Below are 15,905 nucleotides of genomic sequence, written 5' to 3'. Positions count from 1 at the left end.
CTTACATTAAATTTAAATGAATTCCTACACTGTACAGAAAGCCTACATATTATGTAAGTGAAAACACCTCTAGCCTATTTTTTTAAGAGAGATTTCATTAAACACAAGTGAACACAACTTCTTTAGACTTTGGTAAAACTTCTTATATTAAGGATATAGACTTCTGCCCCTTACACTCATAAAATGTGGTAACTGCAAGGAGGATGGTCATAGAAATAACATTATTTGTAAAGAGAAATAAATAAACTCCTAGGTGATGGTATTTTCCCTATAGTCCAGTGTGCCTACTCTGTTGAAAACTTTAGTTCTCAAAGCAATGTAGAGGTGTGATAGCAATCATTCCTGTTTAAGAGGTAACCTTTAATGCAACCTTTTATACCCTTTAAAATGGATGCACAGTGTTTTATCCTAGGCTCAAAGCTGAGTCTTCTCCCATCATTTTAATAACTGTTGAGGCATGTCCTATGACAATTATATTGCATTTCCTCAGCCCCCACCAGTACCACCCCTATGTTCTGCTTGTCCATATTCCCTTCACCTTTCCTCTGCTATGCTCATTGGTATCTCTGCTTGTACTTGAAAGTAAAAAGCAGTTCCAGGTTACAGCAAACTCCCCGGCCTTGCTCCACACTGGCCCCTGATGAAGAGACTGAAAGAGGAGAAGCACAAAGACTGTCATGGGTTGAGATCAGGGACTACCAGAAGCTCAGCTTGTTTTAAAAAGAGGCTCTTAGACATTCCCAGCAGATAAATCTTCACTGGCTTGGAGAACAGGAAGGACTACTTCACAAACACCACTGTGTTTGAATTTCTAGAAGCCACCCAGGCCAAGAAGACATCCCTAAGAGAGAAGAGAGATACATATAAATTTAGAATTACAGCCTAGATATAGTGTTTTAAACTCTCTCAAATAGCTTCATTAAGATAAAATGATATCACCCAATAGGAATATAAGGACAGTGAGCCTAGAAAGTTTAGGCTGTCCTAATTTACTGAAGACGATTTGACTAAGTACCAATACTTGTTTCATAGATAAAGGTAAATCCCAGGAAAACTGGGGAGATGGGCAAAATCTTCAGAACTTCTCTTGCCCCTACCATCCACCCCTACTCCTGCCATACCTGGCACCTTATTGTGCTACTTAGCACTTGGCATAATGGTCCTCCTCAAGTTTTTTATTTTTATTTTTTTTATTAATTCATGAGAAACACAGAAAATCAGAGACACAGGCAGAGGGAGGAAAAGCAGGCTCCATGCCCGATGTGGGACTCTGGGATCATGCCCTGAGCCAAAGGCAGATGCTCCATCACTGAGCCACCCAGGTGTCCCCCTCCTCAAATTCTAATTCCGAGTGGTTGGATTTCTGCTAAGGAAAGAAGCTAAGCTAATATCTGTAATCTAACGACTTAAAGTGTTATAATTTTTTACAAGAGCATATGTAACTGAATATAATGTAACCAAAAAGCAGAAACTGCTAATTATATCACCTGTCTATGTGGCAAATGTAAGCTCTTCTTAAGCAGGGGACCTTTTCTAGTAGCCTCCATAATCAGACATATATATAAAAATCTAGTCTACCTAAGGTCGGGTGATGCTGATTATATGCTCAGGTTTGCCATGTTTTCCAACAGTTAACTTAGCAATACCTGAATTATAAGAAGGCAAACTGTAAACTCACCTGCAGTGCTTCACCACACATTCATTGCTGCAGTACTCATTGTCCCAGTCCTTACTCACAACCGGAGGGTTCTCACAGCCGGACCTCACACATCGAGGCTGGGGTGAGAGCGTCACAGGAGACCCACTCACCAATTCAACATCCATTTGAGAAGGAGATTCAACCTATGAGAGGGAGAGAGCACCAAAAATGAATCAGATTGCTACTTACTTAACTAGCCGGCTGATCAAATTAACTCTGGGAGTCAACGGAGCACCAGGTATTACAATCCTTCACATATGGGGGTAGAGTTATAAAAGAGGAGTGCTTGGTCTCCCTTTCTATACGCAGCTTTAAAATTTTGCCAAGCAGACTGACATCAAGTCTTCCAACTGGCGGAATGCTGGCCACATGCCAGTACTCTTTAATTTTTAATTGTGGACCTAGAGTCTCCAAACAGACCCATAGATGTATTTTTTTTTAATGACTACCGGTGATGTACAAATTAAAACTAGGGTAACTGGCATCTGTTTATGTCTCTTTGAAAAGATTCAATGATATAAACCAATTTTTTTCTAGCCATCCATCCTCTGCTTAAAACATTAAGCCAAGCAGCGGAAACATAGAAATGCAAGATCTTAAATCCACAGTTTTGGAGATTTAAGTTCTTCCACTGGATAGACACCTCTGAAAAATAACACTATGCTTAGACGATATTCTCTCTCAGAGAACTGCAGTATGACTTCTGCTTAGTTAAGGTCTGGCACAGAATATCCTCCTTAATGTTTCTCACCAAAAACACTACATACTATCATGCGTACAAGTCACAGTCGCAGGGAAGTCCTAGGAGAATTCCTGATTGCCAGACATTAAATGCTAGTAGCAACCTCCACTTTTATTGGGGCAACCAAAATAATTCTTTCTCCTGATCTGGAGAAAGACTTGAAAAACAGGCTCACCTCAGGAACTACATCTGTGATCATCTCACAGATCGTCTCAGGAGAGGTTTCCTCTACTGTGTGGGCCTCAGGGCTGTTGTTCACAGGCCGCTCAGGACTACTTTCCACAGTTGGTGGGACTAAGGTTGTCTGCATTTTCAGAGTGGGTGGAGGTACAATTTTGATCTGCAGAGGAGGTGGCTGTTGCTGTAAATTGATTCGGACTTTCTGAGGTGGAGGCTGTTGCATGGCCTGAAGTGGGGGAGGCTGCTGAAGGATGGTCACTTGCTGCTGAGTGGGGGGCTGAGGCATCTGTTGCAGTGGAGGGGGTTGTAGTCGAGGTGGAGGCAGTTGCATAGAAGCAGCTGCTGCTGCCGCTGCCTGCAACACTGAGCGAGTGACAATTTGGGCTTGCTGACTGGGCTGGATGGTGGCTGTACTGGTTTGGCCTAGTTGGATCCCCCGGGAGGTCACCACTGTGGCTGGGATAACAGTAACCATCCCTCCTTGAGACATAGTAATAGAAGAGGGTAACATCTGTTTGGTAATAATCAACTTGGTGATATTGGGCTGACCTCCGGCCCCAGAAGATGCCTGGTTTGCCACATACGAGGAAAGAGTGGAGTTAACAACAATGGAAGGGGACAGGGCAGGGGGCTCTGTTGTGGCTGGTGCTGGAGATGCTGGGTCAACAGTAGCCATAGGAGGTGGAGAAGGCGTCTGTGACGGTGGCACTGGATCCAATTCTACTGTTTCCACAGTGGCCTAAGAGACCAAAAAAACAAAAAAAAAACAAAAAACAAAACACCCACCAAGTCATTGGGAAATTTACTCTCCTCCCCAGAACACATTCACTACACTAATCACCTCCCAAGAAAAGATCTAAGAGCTGTGGGAGTAAATAATGGAGTAACTGTAAATAATGGAGATAAACTCAGATTGTGGCAAAATTTATGATGGAAACAACAGGAAACGTATTATACTTTTAAGCTTTTAATATTACATAGTATTAATAAGTCCCACAAATTTGGGGTGGTATTTACTTCTTATAACTGCTAATAATCAGCTCCAAAAATATTTTTACTGGTTTATTTTTTTTAAAGATTAGTTGACAAAGAGAAAGAGCACGCGTGTGTGAGCATGAGCTGGGGGAGTGGGAGAAGCAGGCTCCCCACTGAGCAGGGAGCCCCATGTAGGGCTCGATCCCAGGAACATGCAATCATGACCTGGGCTGAAGGCAGGTGCTTAACTAACAGCCACCCAGGCACCTCTTTTTATTGGCTTAAACAACCCTCTTACCTGACACTCTTGATTGTCTTTATATGCAGCCAGAGCCTTCAGATACTCTTTCTTGGCAGCTTCAGTTTTCCTCTTATACACCTATCGGAAAAGGAGAGACTGTTTAAAAAGTCCCCATGTCCCTAGAAAAGACAAATTCTATGTTATTTATCAATGAATGACAATTCAGTTAAATATTGCCAACTCTTTTTAGCAAAAACAGTTCTGGAGGGATCCCTGGGTGGCGCAGCGGTTTAGCGCCTGCCTTTGGCCCAGGGCGCAATCCTGGAGACCTGGGATCGAATCCCACGTCGCGCTCCCAGTGCATGGAGCCTGCTTCTCCCTCTGCCTATGTCTCTGCCTCTCTCTCTCTCTCTGTGTGATTATCATAAATAAATAAATACATACATACATACATACATACAAACAGTTCTGGAAGCTGATAACCAAGACAACCTCTATGGCAGACTTTGCAAGTGACCATGCATCTAAAAGTCAATCAAGAAATCTTGCCAGAACAACTACACTTTTTTCCCCCCTAAAGTCAAAGTTTCAGAACGCCTGGGTGGCTCAGCGGTTGGGCGTCTGCCTTGAGCTCGGGGCATGATCCTGGAGTCCTGGGTAGCCTGCTTCTCCCTCTGCCTGTGTCTCTCAGGAATAAATGGATAAAATCTTAAAAAAAAAAAAAAGTCAAGTTTTCTTTTAAGATCTTATTTATTCATGAGAGACACAGAAAGAGGCAGAGACACAGGCAGAGGGAGAAGCAGGCTCCCTGCAGGGAGCCTGATGTGGGATTTGATCCTAGGACCCTGGGGTCACGCCCTGGGCCGAAGGCAGGCGCTCCATTACTGAGCCACCTAGACCCCCAACAACAACACTTCTAAAGCTAACACAAACTCATGCCCACTTTTTGTAACTAAAAAAATTTTGGATCCAAACATTGTATAAGATCAACAGTCTGCTCAGCCTGGGATTGTGTCTAATGGGTATACTCCCCCTTAAGGAATTTGGCAAATTATTTGCAACATATGATGGCCACAAGAACTCCCATCTTGCATACTTTTCCCATCAAGGGCTGAAACCTATTTCCCCTTACTCAGAATCTGGGATAGCTCTACAAATTGCTTTGACCCTAAGAAAGTGACAGAGAGACCTTGCTCTAAGTCTGCCATACTATAAAGAAATCAGTCTAGCCTTTTGAAGGAGAAGCCAAGTGAATGAGCAGGAATCTAAACCAAATGTCAGACAGGAGAGCAAGGTCACCTCCGTCAGCCATACCAGCAGTCACCTGACTACCACCACAAGAATGAGCCCAGGCAACATGAAGAAAACCATCTAACCAATTTACATTATCATGAGAAATAATAAACTGCCACTATTTAAAGCTATTAAATTTGTGGTTTGTTGAGCAGCAATAGTAATTCCTAGAAGTTAATAAATTTCAGCCTTTGTTTCAAATATTAAATAGCATGGGGCATGTGGGTGGCTCAGTCTCTTGGGCGTCTGCCTTAGGCTCAGGTTGTGATCCTGTGATCAAGCCCCTGCATCAGGCTTTCCGTTCAGCAGGGAATCTGCTTTTCCCTTTGCCTCTCACCCCACTTGTGTGCACTCCCTCTCAAATAAATAAAATCTTTAAAAAGAAGTATTAAGTAGCAGACTCACTTTGACACAAGATCTGGGGCAAATGACAGGACAATGATAATTCTAGCCATCTTCAATATTAACTGTATCATATATTTACACATATAATTGTACACATATTTACATCATAATTTTCACGTATTTTGAGAGCGAGAGGGGAATGGAGCGGGGAGGGGATGCAGAGAGAAAGAGAATCTTAGGCTCCACACCCAGTGCAGAGCCCAATGTGGGGCTGAATCTCACAACCCTAAGATCATGCACAACCTGAGCTGAAACCAAGATTCGGATGCTTAGCCAACAAAGCCATTCAGGGGCCTCTACTTTTTAAAATCTATATTAAATTTAGAGAAATTAACTATAGTTTTTAAATTTATATTAGGCCAATGAGAAAACCATGAACTAAATAAAACTCTAAGTTCAAGTTTAGGCTAGTGGATTTTAGAGATGCAATTTACCAAGGAATGGCCTAATTTTACAGATGGGGAAAAAATGGAGTTTAGTTAAATTAGATTCAGTGTTTTTATAAAAATTAGTAATTTTAGATTTGCATTCTGGATTCAGTGGATGGCTGCAACTTCTAAGACAGAATGATCTGTGAATGCTACTAACAAAGAGTTGATATTAAATAACTTAAAAAGTTAAAAGAAAACTTAGTTTATCCCCCTACTTAAGAATTTCTAGGACATTCACTACCCACTAGTCTCTCCATGTTTTGTTCACCTGTTTTTGCTCCTCTCCAAGACTATCCCACATGGAGGCCACAATTTTTGAAACCTCCCCAAAAGTGGCATTGGGATTCTGTCCCTTGATGGCAGCCTGTGTATCACGAAAGAATAAAGCATATGCTGAAACTGGCTTCTGGGGTTCATTAGGATCTTTCTTTTTTCTCTTCTTTGGGGCCTTCTGCTTTTTTCCTGCTTCCACCACAACGGTCTTCTGGCTGGGAACTTGCTGCAGGGGAGAAAAGAGAGAATTACAAAAGGGAAGAGGGAAGTATCATGTCTGTAGAACTGTAAAAAAAGGACTTTTATATGGGGGGAACTAACTAGGCACATGGATGGAATTTTCAGAAATGCTAAAAAGAGGCAATAGGATTAAGACATTAGTAAAGTATGTGAGGACCAATTAGAGTGGGGATTGGGAAAAGCATTATAAACTGGAGACTGAGAGGCAGGACCCCATACCCAGAAAAGAGCAGAGGAGATGGCAGGGCAGGAGCAAATACTACTGAGTAGGCTCTGTATGCCAAGAGTTTTATCCCAGAATATCATGGCAGATTTATTTTGGCAGGGAATGCCTCACCCTCCGGAAATCCTCAACACCATCCTCATGAAGTGAACTAGTAGGTGAAGGGGTGGTTGAAAGACGATCCTCAGGTGACTGGGCAGGTGGCAGGATGGTGCCACCCCCTAAGCTCAAACCAAGTTGAGAACTCAGTTCTGACTGATCAATGGTGGTCAACTGGCTATGCCCCATCAAGCCAGATGTCATGTCTGCCATTGGTACATCAATTGTAACAGGTGGGTTGGCACTATACTGAGTTCCTATAGAATGGTCCAAGTCCTGAGAGAAGCAGAAGGACTAATTAAACACTAAATATAAAAAACACCACTCTTTCCCCCCACTGAATTCAGGACAGTTTATAAACCCTTGCTTACCCAGACTGTATCATCTTTTAAAAGACTAAACATCAAATAATTATATATAAAATATATTAAACTTTTTAATAAAGTACAGAAATTTAATTAAAATCACTTCTTTGTACTAAAAGCCTGTTCCAAAATCATGAAAAATAACCGGAGAAGTCTTAATTTTGGACAAGTTAAAGAACAAATAAGTTATTCCGTAATCTGGAGGTAGTGATTACACATAGGGTAAAGAAAAACTTCCTCCCTGTACTCTCTATAATAATGGTTTTAAAAGTTGCAACACGATCAAGAGTGGATAAAGCCAATGTTAGAGATGTTTGGCATCAAATATAGTGTGAAGATGTGTTGATAAGGTGTGCTGGAAACCCAATACACTGATGTGTAACACCGACTACTCCACAATCAATACATTTGGTTCGGATGGTTTTGAATAAAGAATATGCCAGCTATCACACTCACATTTTAATCCTAGGATGTGAAGCCAATAGCAGAAGGGAAAAAAACACACCAACCTCCCCCCCGCCCATCACAATCATTTTCATATCAGGGTCAACACTGATTTTTAAATCATTTTCAAGTTTTGACTCAATTTTCCTTGAGGGGAAATTAAATCTTTGCTGGTGAGCCTTTAACCACAGGATGAGAACCAAGTAATATCCAAGTGTGGTAGCAGGGAGAGTTGCCCGTGTCTGCCCAGCACCGTGCCCACAGCCTGGGAGGCCTGATAACGTCTTGCCCTTACCATGGTCAAGCCCCCACTCAGGAGCCCCCCGCCCTGCTCCATCAAGCCATGGGTCATGCCCACAGGCATGTCCAATGTCTGGACCCCATACTGGGCTGAAAAGCTGCCATCCTGGGAGGAGGAGGGGTCTGCTAGGTCATCAAAGTGGCCGACCACATCCGAGACAGCCAGCGAGGGGTCAGAATCCAAGGAGATAGGTGGGATTTCAAATTCCTCATCTCCCAAGCTCGGAGTATGGAATGTCTGTAGGGGGAGAAAAGGAAAGACAATTAGTGGAAAGAGGACCGGCATACCGCCAAGTCAAGAACAGCTGGGCACTGCTTTCTTAGTGCACCTTTTTCCAGCCTGCGTCCTATTTTTGTTATCAATTTCTTAGGACCTATTTAATTTTACAAATAAACCTCTCTTCTTCCTCACAGCCTTGGTCATAAGGCAAATACAAGGCTGCCAAAATCAATCACAGTTTCCAGTTTTTAAAATCTGCCTTTATCTCAGTTGTCCTATCATGCTTACTGTTCTAATGAGTGACTCTTTCAGCACTGTTGGTAAGGACCCACGTCTTAATGTAAATTGTTTTGCCTATGGTGATCAAAAACTCCCAAAAGATTCTAATAGCAGTTACTCGAACTATTAGACCACAGAAATTCATTGTCAACCAGATAATTATACTTTGTTTTTAGGTTCCTTTGAAGCAAATCCTAAAAGGTACTGTCATGAGAATGATATCCTCTTCTAAAATATCTACACTTAAGAGTTCCATCTTAGAAATCATAACAAGTAATATTCTCAAAAAAAAAAAAAAAAAGAAATCATAACAAGTACTATTCTCATTCGTACAGCATTCTTGGAAAACCCAACAATGCCAAGGTAAGTCTAATACTGAGGAGAAAAACCTAGAGCCAACAGGCAAACTGGTTCTCTAACATTCCTAGTCTTGCTCTGACAGAGCCTTTCTGCAAGAGGAGGAGAAAAGGGCTACTCCAGCTGGCTATAAACCTCAATTCCTTCCTCTGAACTCAACTATAGTAATACATAGTCTTTCTATACTGAGTGGGTCTACTCTTCAGAGACCCAGAACAGACCAATGTCTGAACTAAGATACATTAAATGCTACAGTTCCTTCTTGACACTAAAAAACTGAAATGCCAACATTATAAATACTTGCAAGAGACTTTGGTGTCAGAGAGGTCTGGGTTCAGGTTCCAGCTTTGCCACTTACTATATGACTCGGAAGGGGTTTTCCTCATCTATAAAATAAGAGCTGTAATGGCAATCTACTTATATTATTATAATTAATGAGATTCAGTAACAAAACCTCATCACATTATTTCATATCTATAGTTGTTTAAGAACTATAAACCACTGCTATTAATGATGATATTGTAATTATTAACTTGTGACCTGCTTTTTTTTTTTTATTCTATGATTTTTATCTATTTATTAATTCGGCTCAGAGAGAGAGAGAGAGAGAGAGAGAGAGAGACAGACCAAGCAGAGGAGAAGGAGAAGCAGGCTCTCTGCTCAGCAGGGAGCCCAATGCCAGGCTTGATCCCAGGACCCAGGGATCACAACCCAAGCTGAAGGCAGACACCCAACTGACTGAACCACCCAGGTGCCCCAATCTGCTAATTAGTTATAGAGAATTGGAATTTTGGAAACTTTAAATGCAATTAACCTATCACATGGAATAGTAAATATCAACTCATTCATATCAAATTGAATAGGTATCCATGCTTCTTTCCCATGATTAAATGATGCATTTTATTATTTTTAAAGATTTTATTTATTTATTCATGAGAGACAGACCGGGGTGGGGGTGGGGGGCACAGGCACACGCACAGGGAGAAGCAGGCTCCATGCAGGGAGCCTGATGTGGGACTAGATTCTGGGTCTCCAGGATGGCGCCCTGGGCTGAAAGCGGCGCTAAACTGCTGAGCCACCCAGGCTGCCCTAAACGATGCATTTTAAAGAGTTCCTCAGAAAGGGCCTCATTAATATCACCGTTTTAATTTTATTTCTTAAGTTTTATTTATTTAAGTAATCTCTACACTCAATGTGGGGCTTGAACTCAAGACCCTGAGTCAAGACTCGCTCGCTCTTCTGCTCTTCCGATTGAGCCAGCCAGGTGCCCCACAATTTTTATTTTAATGAAGACATTGCTGGAGGGATCCCCAGGTGGCTCAGCGGTTTAGCGCCTGCCTTCAGCCCAGGGTGCGATCCTGGAGTCCCTGGATAAATCCCGCATCCAGCTCCCAGCATGGAGCCCGCTTCTCCCTCTGCTTGTGTCTCTCTGCCTCTCTCTGTGTCTCTCATGAGTAAATCAACAAAATCTTAAAAAAAAAAAAAAAAAAAGAAAAGACATTGCTGGAAAGAATATTTCCATCTAGTAGAAACTAGGGTGAAAAAAGTATGTCTGTGAAATGCCTAATCTCTCTTTATCACATTAGCAAACTGAAAAATGTTTCCTAGAAGACAAAAAGATGGATACAGCTTCATTTCTACATTTTCTTCCTCCAAGATCCTTACTATTTTACTTAATATAATAAAAATTTGGTAGTTGTCTGAGATGTAAGATGAGAGTGGCACAAGGAACATAGCAAGCAGTTCTTGATGGGAAAATAAAAATCTCCCCAAGAACTGAACTTTTTCTCAGTACACAGTTTATAATTCTTGTTATTGTGTGAAAAAGTTCTGAACTTCAGGTCCATGACTCTCTCTGAAATTTCAGTTTAGGTTTATGTGAGATTTTTCAAGAAGAGAGTACAAAGATTTCTTTTTTTTTTTTTTTAATTTTTATTTATTTATGATAGTCACACAGAGAGAGAGAGGCAGAGACACAGGCAGAGGGAGAAGCAGGCTCCATGCACCCGGAGCCCAACATGGGATTCGATCCCAGGTCTCCAGGATCGCGCCCTGGGCCAAAGGCAGGCGCTAAACCGCTGCGCCACCCAGGGATCCCAAAGATTTCTACCAAATTGTCATAGGAGCAAAGTTATGGGAAAAAGGATCAGGGGAAACATTTACTGTACTGAGATTAATAGCTGTATGACAGTAGTAGTATTTATTCCTGAGAGACACAGAGAGAGGCAGAGACACAGGCAGAGGGAGAAGCAGGCTCCCTGCGGGGAGCCCGATGTGGGACATGATCCAGGGTTTCCAGGATCACGCCCTGAGCTGAAGGCAGATGCTCAACTGCTGAGCCACCCAGGCGTCCCACTAGTTTTCAATTTTTTTTTTTTTTAACAAGATACAGATTGATCTGAGAAAGCAAAAGATGTCTATCCTTTTCTGCTTAACAGAACAAATAAAAAGGCAACTCTGCCAAGGTATGAAAATGATACTATTCGTTAAAGAGAACTTGAAAAAGTAAAATTTCATATCTGAAACAAGAGACCAGTGTTCTGAAAAGGACTACCCCTCATAAACCATCTGGAGGGCTCTCATGGACTACACTAAAAGAACAGACAAGCGGAGATCCCATTGTATCAAATAAACAAGGCATTCTTTGTATGCACCACCCCCTGGAATGTGGAAACAGCTTTGTCATTCAGTATCCACAGCTTTAATATTGTTTTTTTTTTTTTTGGGGGGGGGGGGGTTGATTTGCTTATTTGTTTCTTCCTGAAGTAAAAAAAGTAAATAGTGGGGATCCCTGGGTGGCGCAGCAGTTTGGCGCCTGCCTTTGGCCCAGGGCGCGATCCTGGAGACCTGGGATCGAATCCCATGTCGGGCTCCCGGTGCATGGAGCCTGCTTCTCCCTCTGCCTGTGTCTCTGCCCCTCTCTCTCTCTCTCTCTCTCTGTGACTATCATAAATAAGTAAAAATTAAAAAAAATAAAATAAAAAATAAAAAAAGTAAATAGAAATTATCAAGAATACAGAGGCGTAAAACCACGGGCTAGAATAACACCAGAGATTCACTCTAAATCTCTTTTACTACCATAAATGATCTATAACATTATGGGGAAAAACCAATAATGAAAAGCTAGTTATTTTATTTTAGTGGATCTACTACATTACTAGGGCATACTCTATTACATATAAAACATAGATAAAATTGTAGGAAATATTCAGGTAAAAATAAATGATTTCAACCCAGAAGGAGAAAACAGGAACATGATGGAGCTACCGTCTCAGCTTTCTTTTCCTTCTCTCTTAAATTTATGGGCTTTTTTGAGGGAGGAAACGATTTGGGAATTACAGTTATAAACAAGAGTATTCAGCTCTGGATGTTCAGAGAACCAAAAAATAAAAAATATGACTTTCCTCTCTTTTCCTATTTCCCCATGCCAAAACATACAACCCAGTATTTCTTTAAATAGTGTAGATTACTCATTTTTATTTATTTATTTAAATTTATTTATTTATTTATTTATTTATTTATTTATTTATTTATTTATTTATGATGGTCACAGAGAGAGAGAGAGAGAGAGAGAGGCAGAGACACAGGCAGAGGGAGAAGCAGGCTCCATGCACCCGGAGCCCGATGTGGGATTCGATCCCGGGTCTCCAGGATCGCGCCCTGGGCCAAAGGCAGGCGCCAAACCGCTGCGCCACCCAGGGATCCCTAGATTACTCATTTTTAAGAAATTTACCTTAATCCAATACGTATTTACTCATAGTACATCGGTACGATGGATCATTGAGATGATTCATGGTTCTTAAAAAATGCTATAGTAGTGAAAATTTTAACTATACAGCCTGAAATAAATAAATGGTTCTAATATCGTAAGTACTTTTCCTAATTAAAAATAGGTATCTTTGGGGGATCCCTGGGTGGCTCAGTGGTTGAGCATCTGCCTTCAGCCCAGGGTGTGATCCTGGAGTCCCAGGTTCAAGTCCCACATCAGGCTCCCTGCATGAAGCCTGCTTCTCCCTCTGCCTGTGTCTCTGCTTCTCTGTGTGTGTCTCTTGTGAATAAATAAAATCTTAAAAAAAAAAAAGGTATCTTTGCATTATTTCCCAAAAAGTGCTCAAAGCACAGTATCATTGTAGAAGAGGCAACCTGAATGAGGGAAACAGAAAGATTAATAAACTCTCTTCAGATAGCAGAACTTTCCTGTCTCTAGCAATACTATAATATAATAGATGCTACACCTTCCTCTCTGGATACTTATTCCTTAGAAATCTTTAGTATCATTTATTTTATTTAGGTAAAATTAAGTATGCAGATGTAAGGTATGTAACTCAAAGAATCTTTATATATGTAAATATCCAATTAATCATCATCCAGATCAAAGATATGGAACATTTCTATCACTGTAAAAGATTTTTTCATACTCTTCCCCAATCAATACTCTCTCCTTTTCACAACAGGCACTATTATTCTGATTTCAATTACCATAGTTTCACATTGTCCGTTCCTAATATTCATTAAAAACATGAACTTATTATAGTGGCTATTCTTTTATCTCAGGCTTTTTACTAAACACCATATATTTTTGAGATCACTTGAGGTACATTTAGTAGTTGATGTCCTTTTTTATTGCTGTGTAGTGTCCCTTTCTAGAAATGTACCAGTTTATACACATCTAGGTTGTTTCCAGTACTTAGCTATTACGTGTAAAGTTGCTATGTACAGTTTCTGGTGAATTTCTCATTTCTTTCATCAAGGAGTGTAACTGAGGGGTCATAGGGTAGGTATATGTTCATCTTTAGCAGAAATTGCCAGTTATCCAAAGTGACTGAATCAGTTTACACTTTCATCAGCAATGATTAAGAGTTATCTACATCCTGGGCACCCTGGGTGGCTCAGTTGGTTAAGCATCTGCCTTTGGTTCAGGTCATGATCCTGGGGCCCTGGGATCAAGCCCCACATCTGGCTCCCTGCTCAGCCAGGAGTCTACTTCTTCCCCTCCCTCAAGCCCTGCCCCTGCCCCCATGCTCTCACTCTCTCTTTGATGAATAAATAAGAAATCTTAAAAAAAAAAAAAGTTATGTATAGCCTTGCAAAATCTTGTAATTGTCAGTGTTTTTAATTCTAACCATTCTAGTGGGTATACAGTCGTGCTTGTTATAATTTTAAGTGCCACTTCCCTGATGAATGATGACACTCTTTCATATGGCTAATATCAATTTGGAAACCCTCTTTTGTGAAGTGTGTGGTCAAATATTTTTGCCCATTTTTGAATTAGATTCTTTTACTCTATGTAAGTATTTGATATATCCTGAATGTGTCAGATATGTGTATTAAAATATCTTCTCCCAGTCTGTGATATACCTAGTTAACTTCTTAATGATGTCTTTTGATGAAAAAGAGTTCCTAACTTCAATGAAGTCCAATTTTTCAAAAAATTTTTATGGTTAGTATTTTTGGGGCAAAATATAATACAAAAAAATATCTTTTTTCTTGCAAAAAAACTCAAAATATCACTGTTTCTAAAAGAAAAATGTAAAAACATCACCTTTAACTTAGTTCTAAGTTATATTAGGGGTGGTTCACAATAAGACCAGATACAACAAAAACCACAAGCCAACTGAAATAAAAGTCAAAAAAAAAAAAAAAAAGGGGGGGTGAAGGGAAAGTGAAGCTGTAATGAGAAGAACTGTTAGCAATGACAAAGACCTAAGCTAAAAAAAAAAAAAAGAAGACACTGAAATTTAGTCGTGAGCTTCTTGGCAAAATAATTTTGTTTTCTTAATTTAAGTCACAAAAACAAAACCAAAGGATAGAGGCCTGTGCGAAATTCACCACACTCTAGATTTAAACCTGATTCAGAAGAAATTGGCAACGATGCACTTTCACGGGGAATGGGGCCCACAGAAGACTTAACAACCCTCCAAATAACGAAACTAAAACCATGGAGATGTCACTTTACAAGAAACTGGCAAAACGCGACTGGAAAGCATCACAGAGGTTTCGTTTTGTGTCATTTCTAAATCCCTTGTTCACTGGAGTTTACACTTTGCCCTCCGTAAGAGGACAACAATAACCGGTGAATGGCAGGCAGCAAAGGTTCAGACTGGCACCTGTCCCCTTTTCAGTCTAATTCTCATCCCTGAAAATATTAAGGGGTCACACAGGGTAAGCCCGATTCAACAGCAACTAAAATTCTTAGGACAACAAAACAAAACAAAACAAAACAAAAACAAACAACAACAACAAAACCCGATGCAAGTGGTTCACATTACTTTGGGGGGAAAAAGTACGGAGGATCTCAAAAAAAAAAAGCAACAACCCCCCCAAAACCCTAAAACCCCAAAAAGCTCAAGACCAAGGGACTGACTTCTGCCTGCTCCCCATCTCTGCGTTGCCCCGCCCCGGCGGGCGTCCCCGTCGCGGGGTCCGAGGCGAGGCTTCCGCGCGCCTCGTAGAGCGCCCGCCACCACCGCCACCTCCCCTTCCAGCGCCGCCTGGCCGCCGCCCAAGGCGAGGCCCTGCCGGGACGCCGAGCCCCACGCGCGCCCCCACGCCCCGCGCGGCTGTGGGCAGCTGCCGCCTCCCCTCCCGCCACCGGCAGAACAAGCCCTGCGGACAGACGTCGCGACCCCCGACCCTGGACCGCAACCGGGAGCGGGTCCGGCCGACGGCTCCCGCGGCACCGCGCTGGCCCCGCGCGCGGGCGGAAATGCTCCCGGCCATGACCCCAGGTCAGGGTCGCCCTCCCCCGCCCCCCCCCCCCCCCCGCAGCGTCGGCAGCCCGTGCTCACCTCGGCCCCCGACAGGAAGGGGTGCGAGGGCCCAGTGATCGTCAGGTAATTGTCATTTCCTCCGGGAAACTGGAAACCAAAAGACAGCCGCGGGGCTAGGTTAGGCGGGGCGGGCGGTCAGCGGGGAGCGAGGCTTCTGCCCCCGCCCCCGCGCCCCTCCCCGCCTTCGCTCCCACCCGGCCGGCCGCGCTCCGCCACCCAGGCCCCTACCTCCATCTTCACACAACGGCTACCTCCGTCTCAGCCCCCTCATCGACCCCCCGCCCCCGCCTCCTGCCTTGCGTCACTTCCGCCAGGCGGCGCGTCGCTGTCCGCTGATTGGCGGGAGCGCCGCGCGGCGGCTGCCGGGAA

General features: G+C 42.5%; 1 protein-coding gene across 1 annotated transcript; it reads right to left on the bottom strand.

Annotated features, from left to right (window-relative positions):
• Positions 1–118: 118 nt before the first annotated feature.
• Positions 119–15,871, bottom strand: TOX4 (TOX high mobility group box family member 4). The gene is made up of 9 exons (XM_077845534.1): positions 15,765–15,871; positions 15,555–15,623; positions 7,906–8,148; positions 6,817–7,077; positions 6,235–6,465; positions 3,895–3,975; positions 2,617–3,360; positions 1,679–1,842; positions 119–841 (listed from the first exon to the last, which is right to left on the bottom strand). Exons 1-9 carry the CDS (start codon positions 15,768–15,770, stop codon positions 781–783), a joined length of 1,860 nt encoding a protein of 619 aa, XP_077701660.1. The 5' UTR covers positions 15,771–15,871; the 3' UTR covers positions 119–780.
• Positions 15,872–15,905: the final 34 nt, after the last annotated feature.

Source organism: Canis aureus, chromosome 13, assembly GCF_053574225.1.
Source record: "Canis aureus isolate CA01 chromosome 13, VMU_Caureus_v.1.0, whole genome shotgun sequence".
NCBI classification, from domain to species: domain Eukaryota; kingdom Metazoa; phylum Chordata; class Mammalia; order Carnivora; family Canidae; genus Canis; species Canis aureus.
The sequence above is the reverse complement of the archived record's forward strand: the minus strand, read 5'-3'. Positions and strand labels throughout refer to the sequence as shown.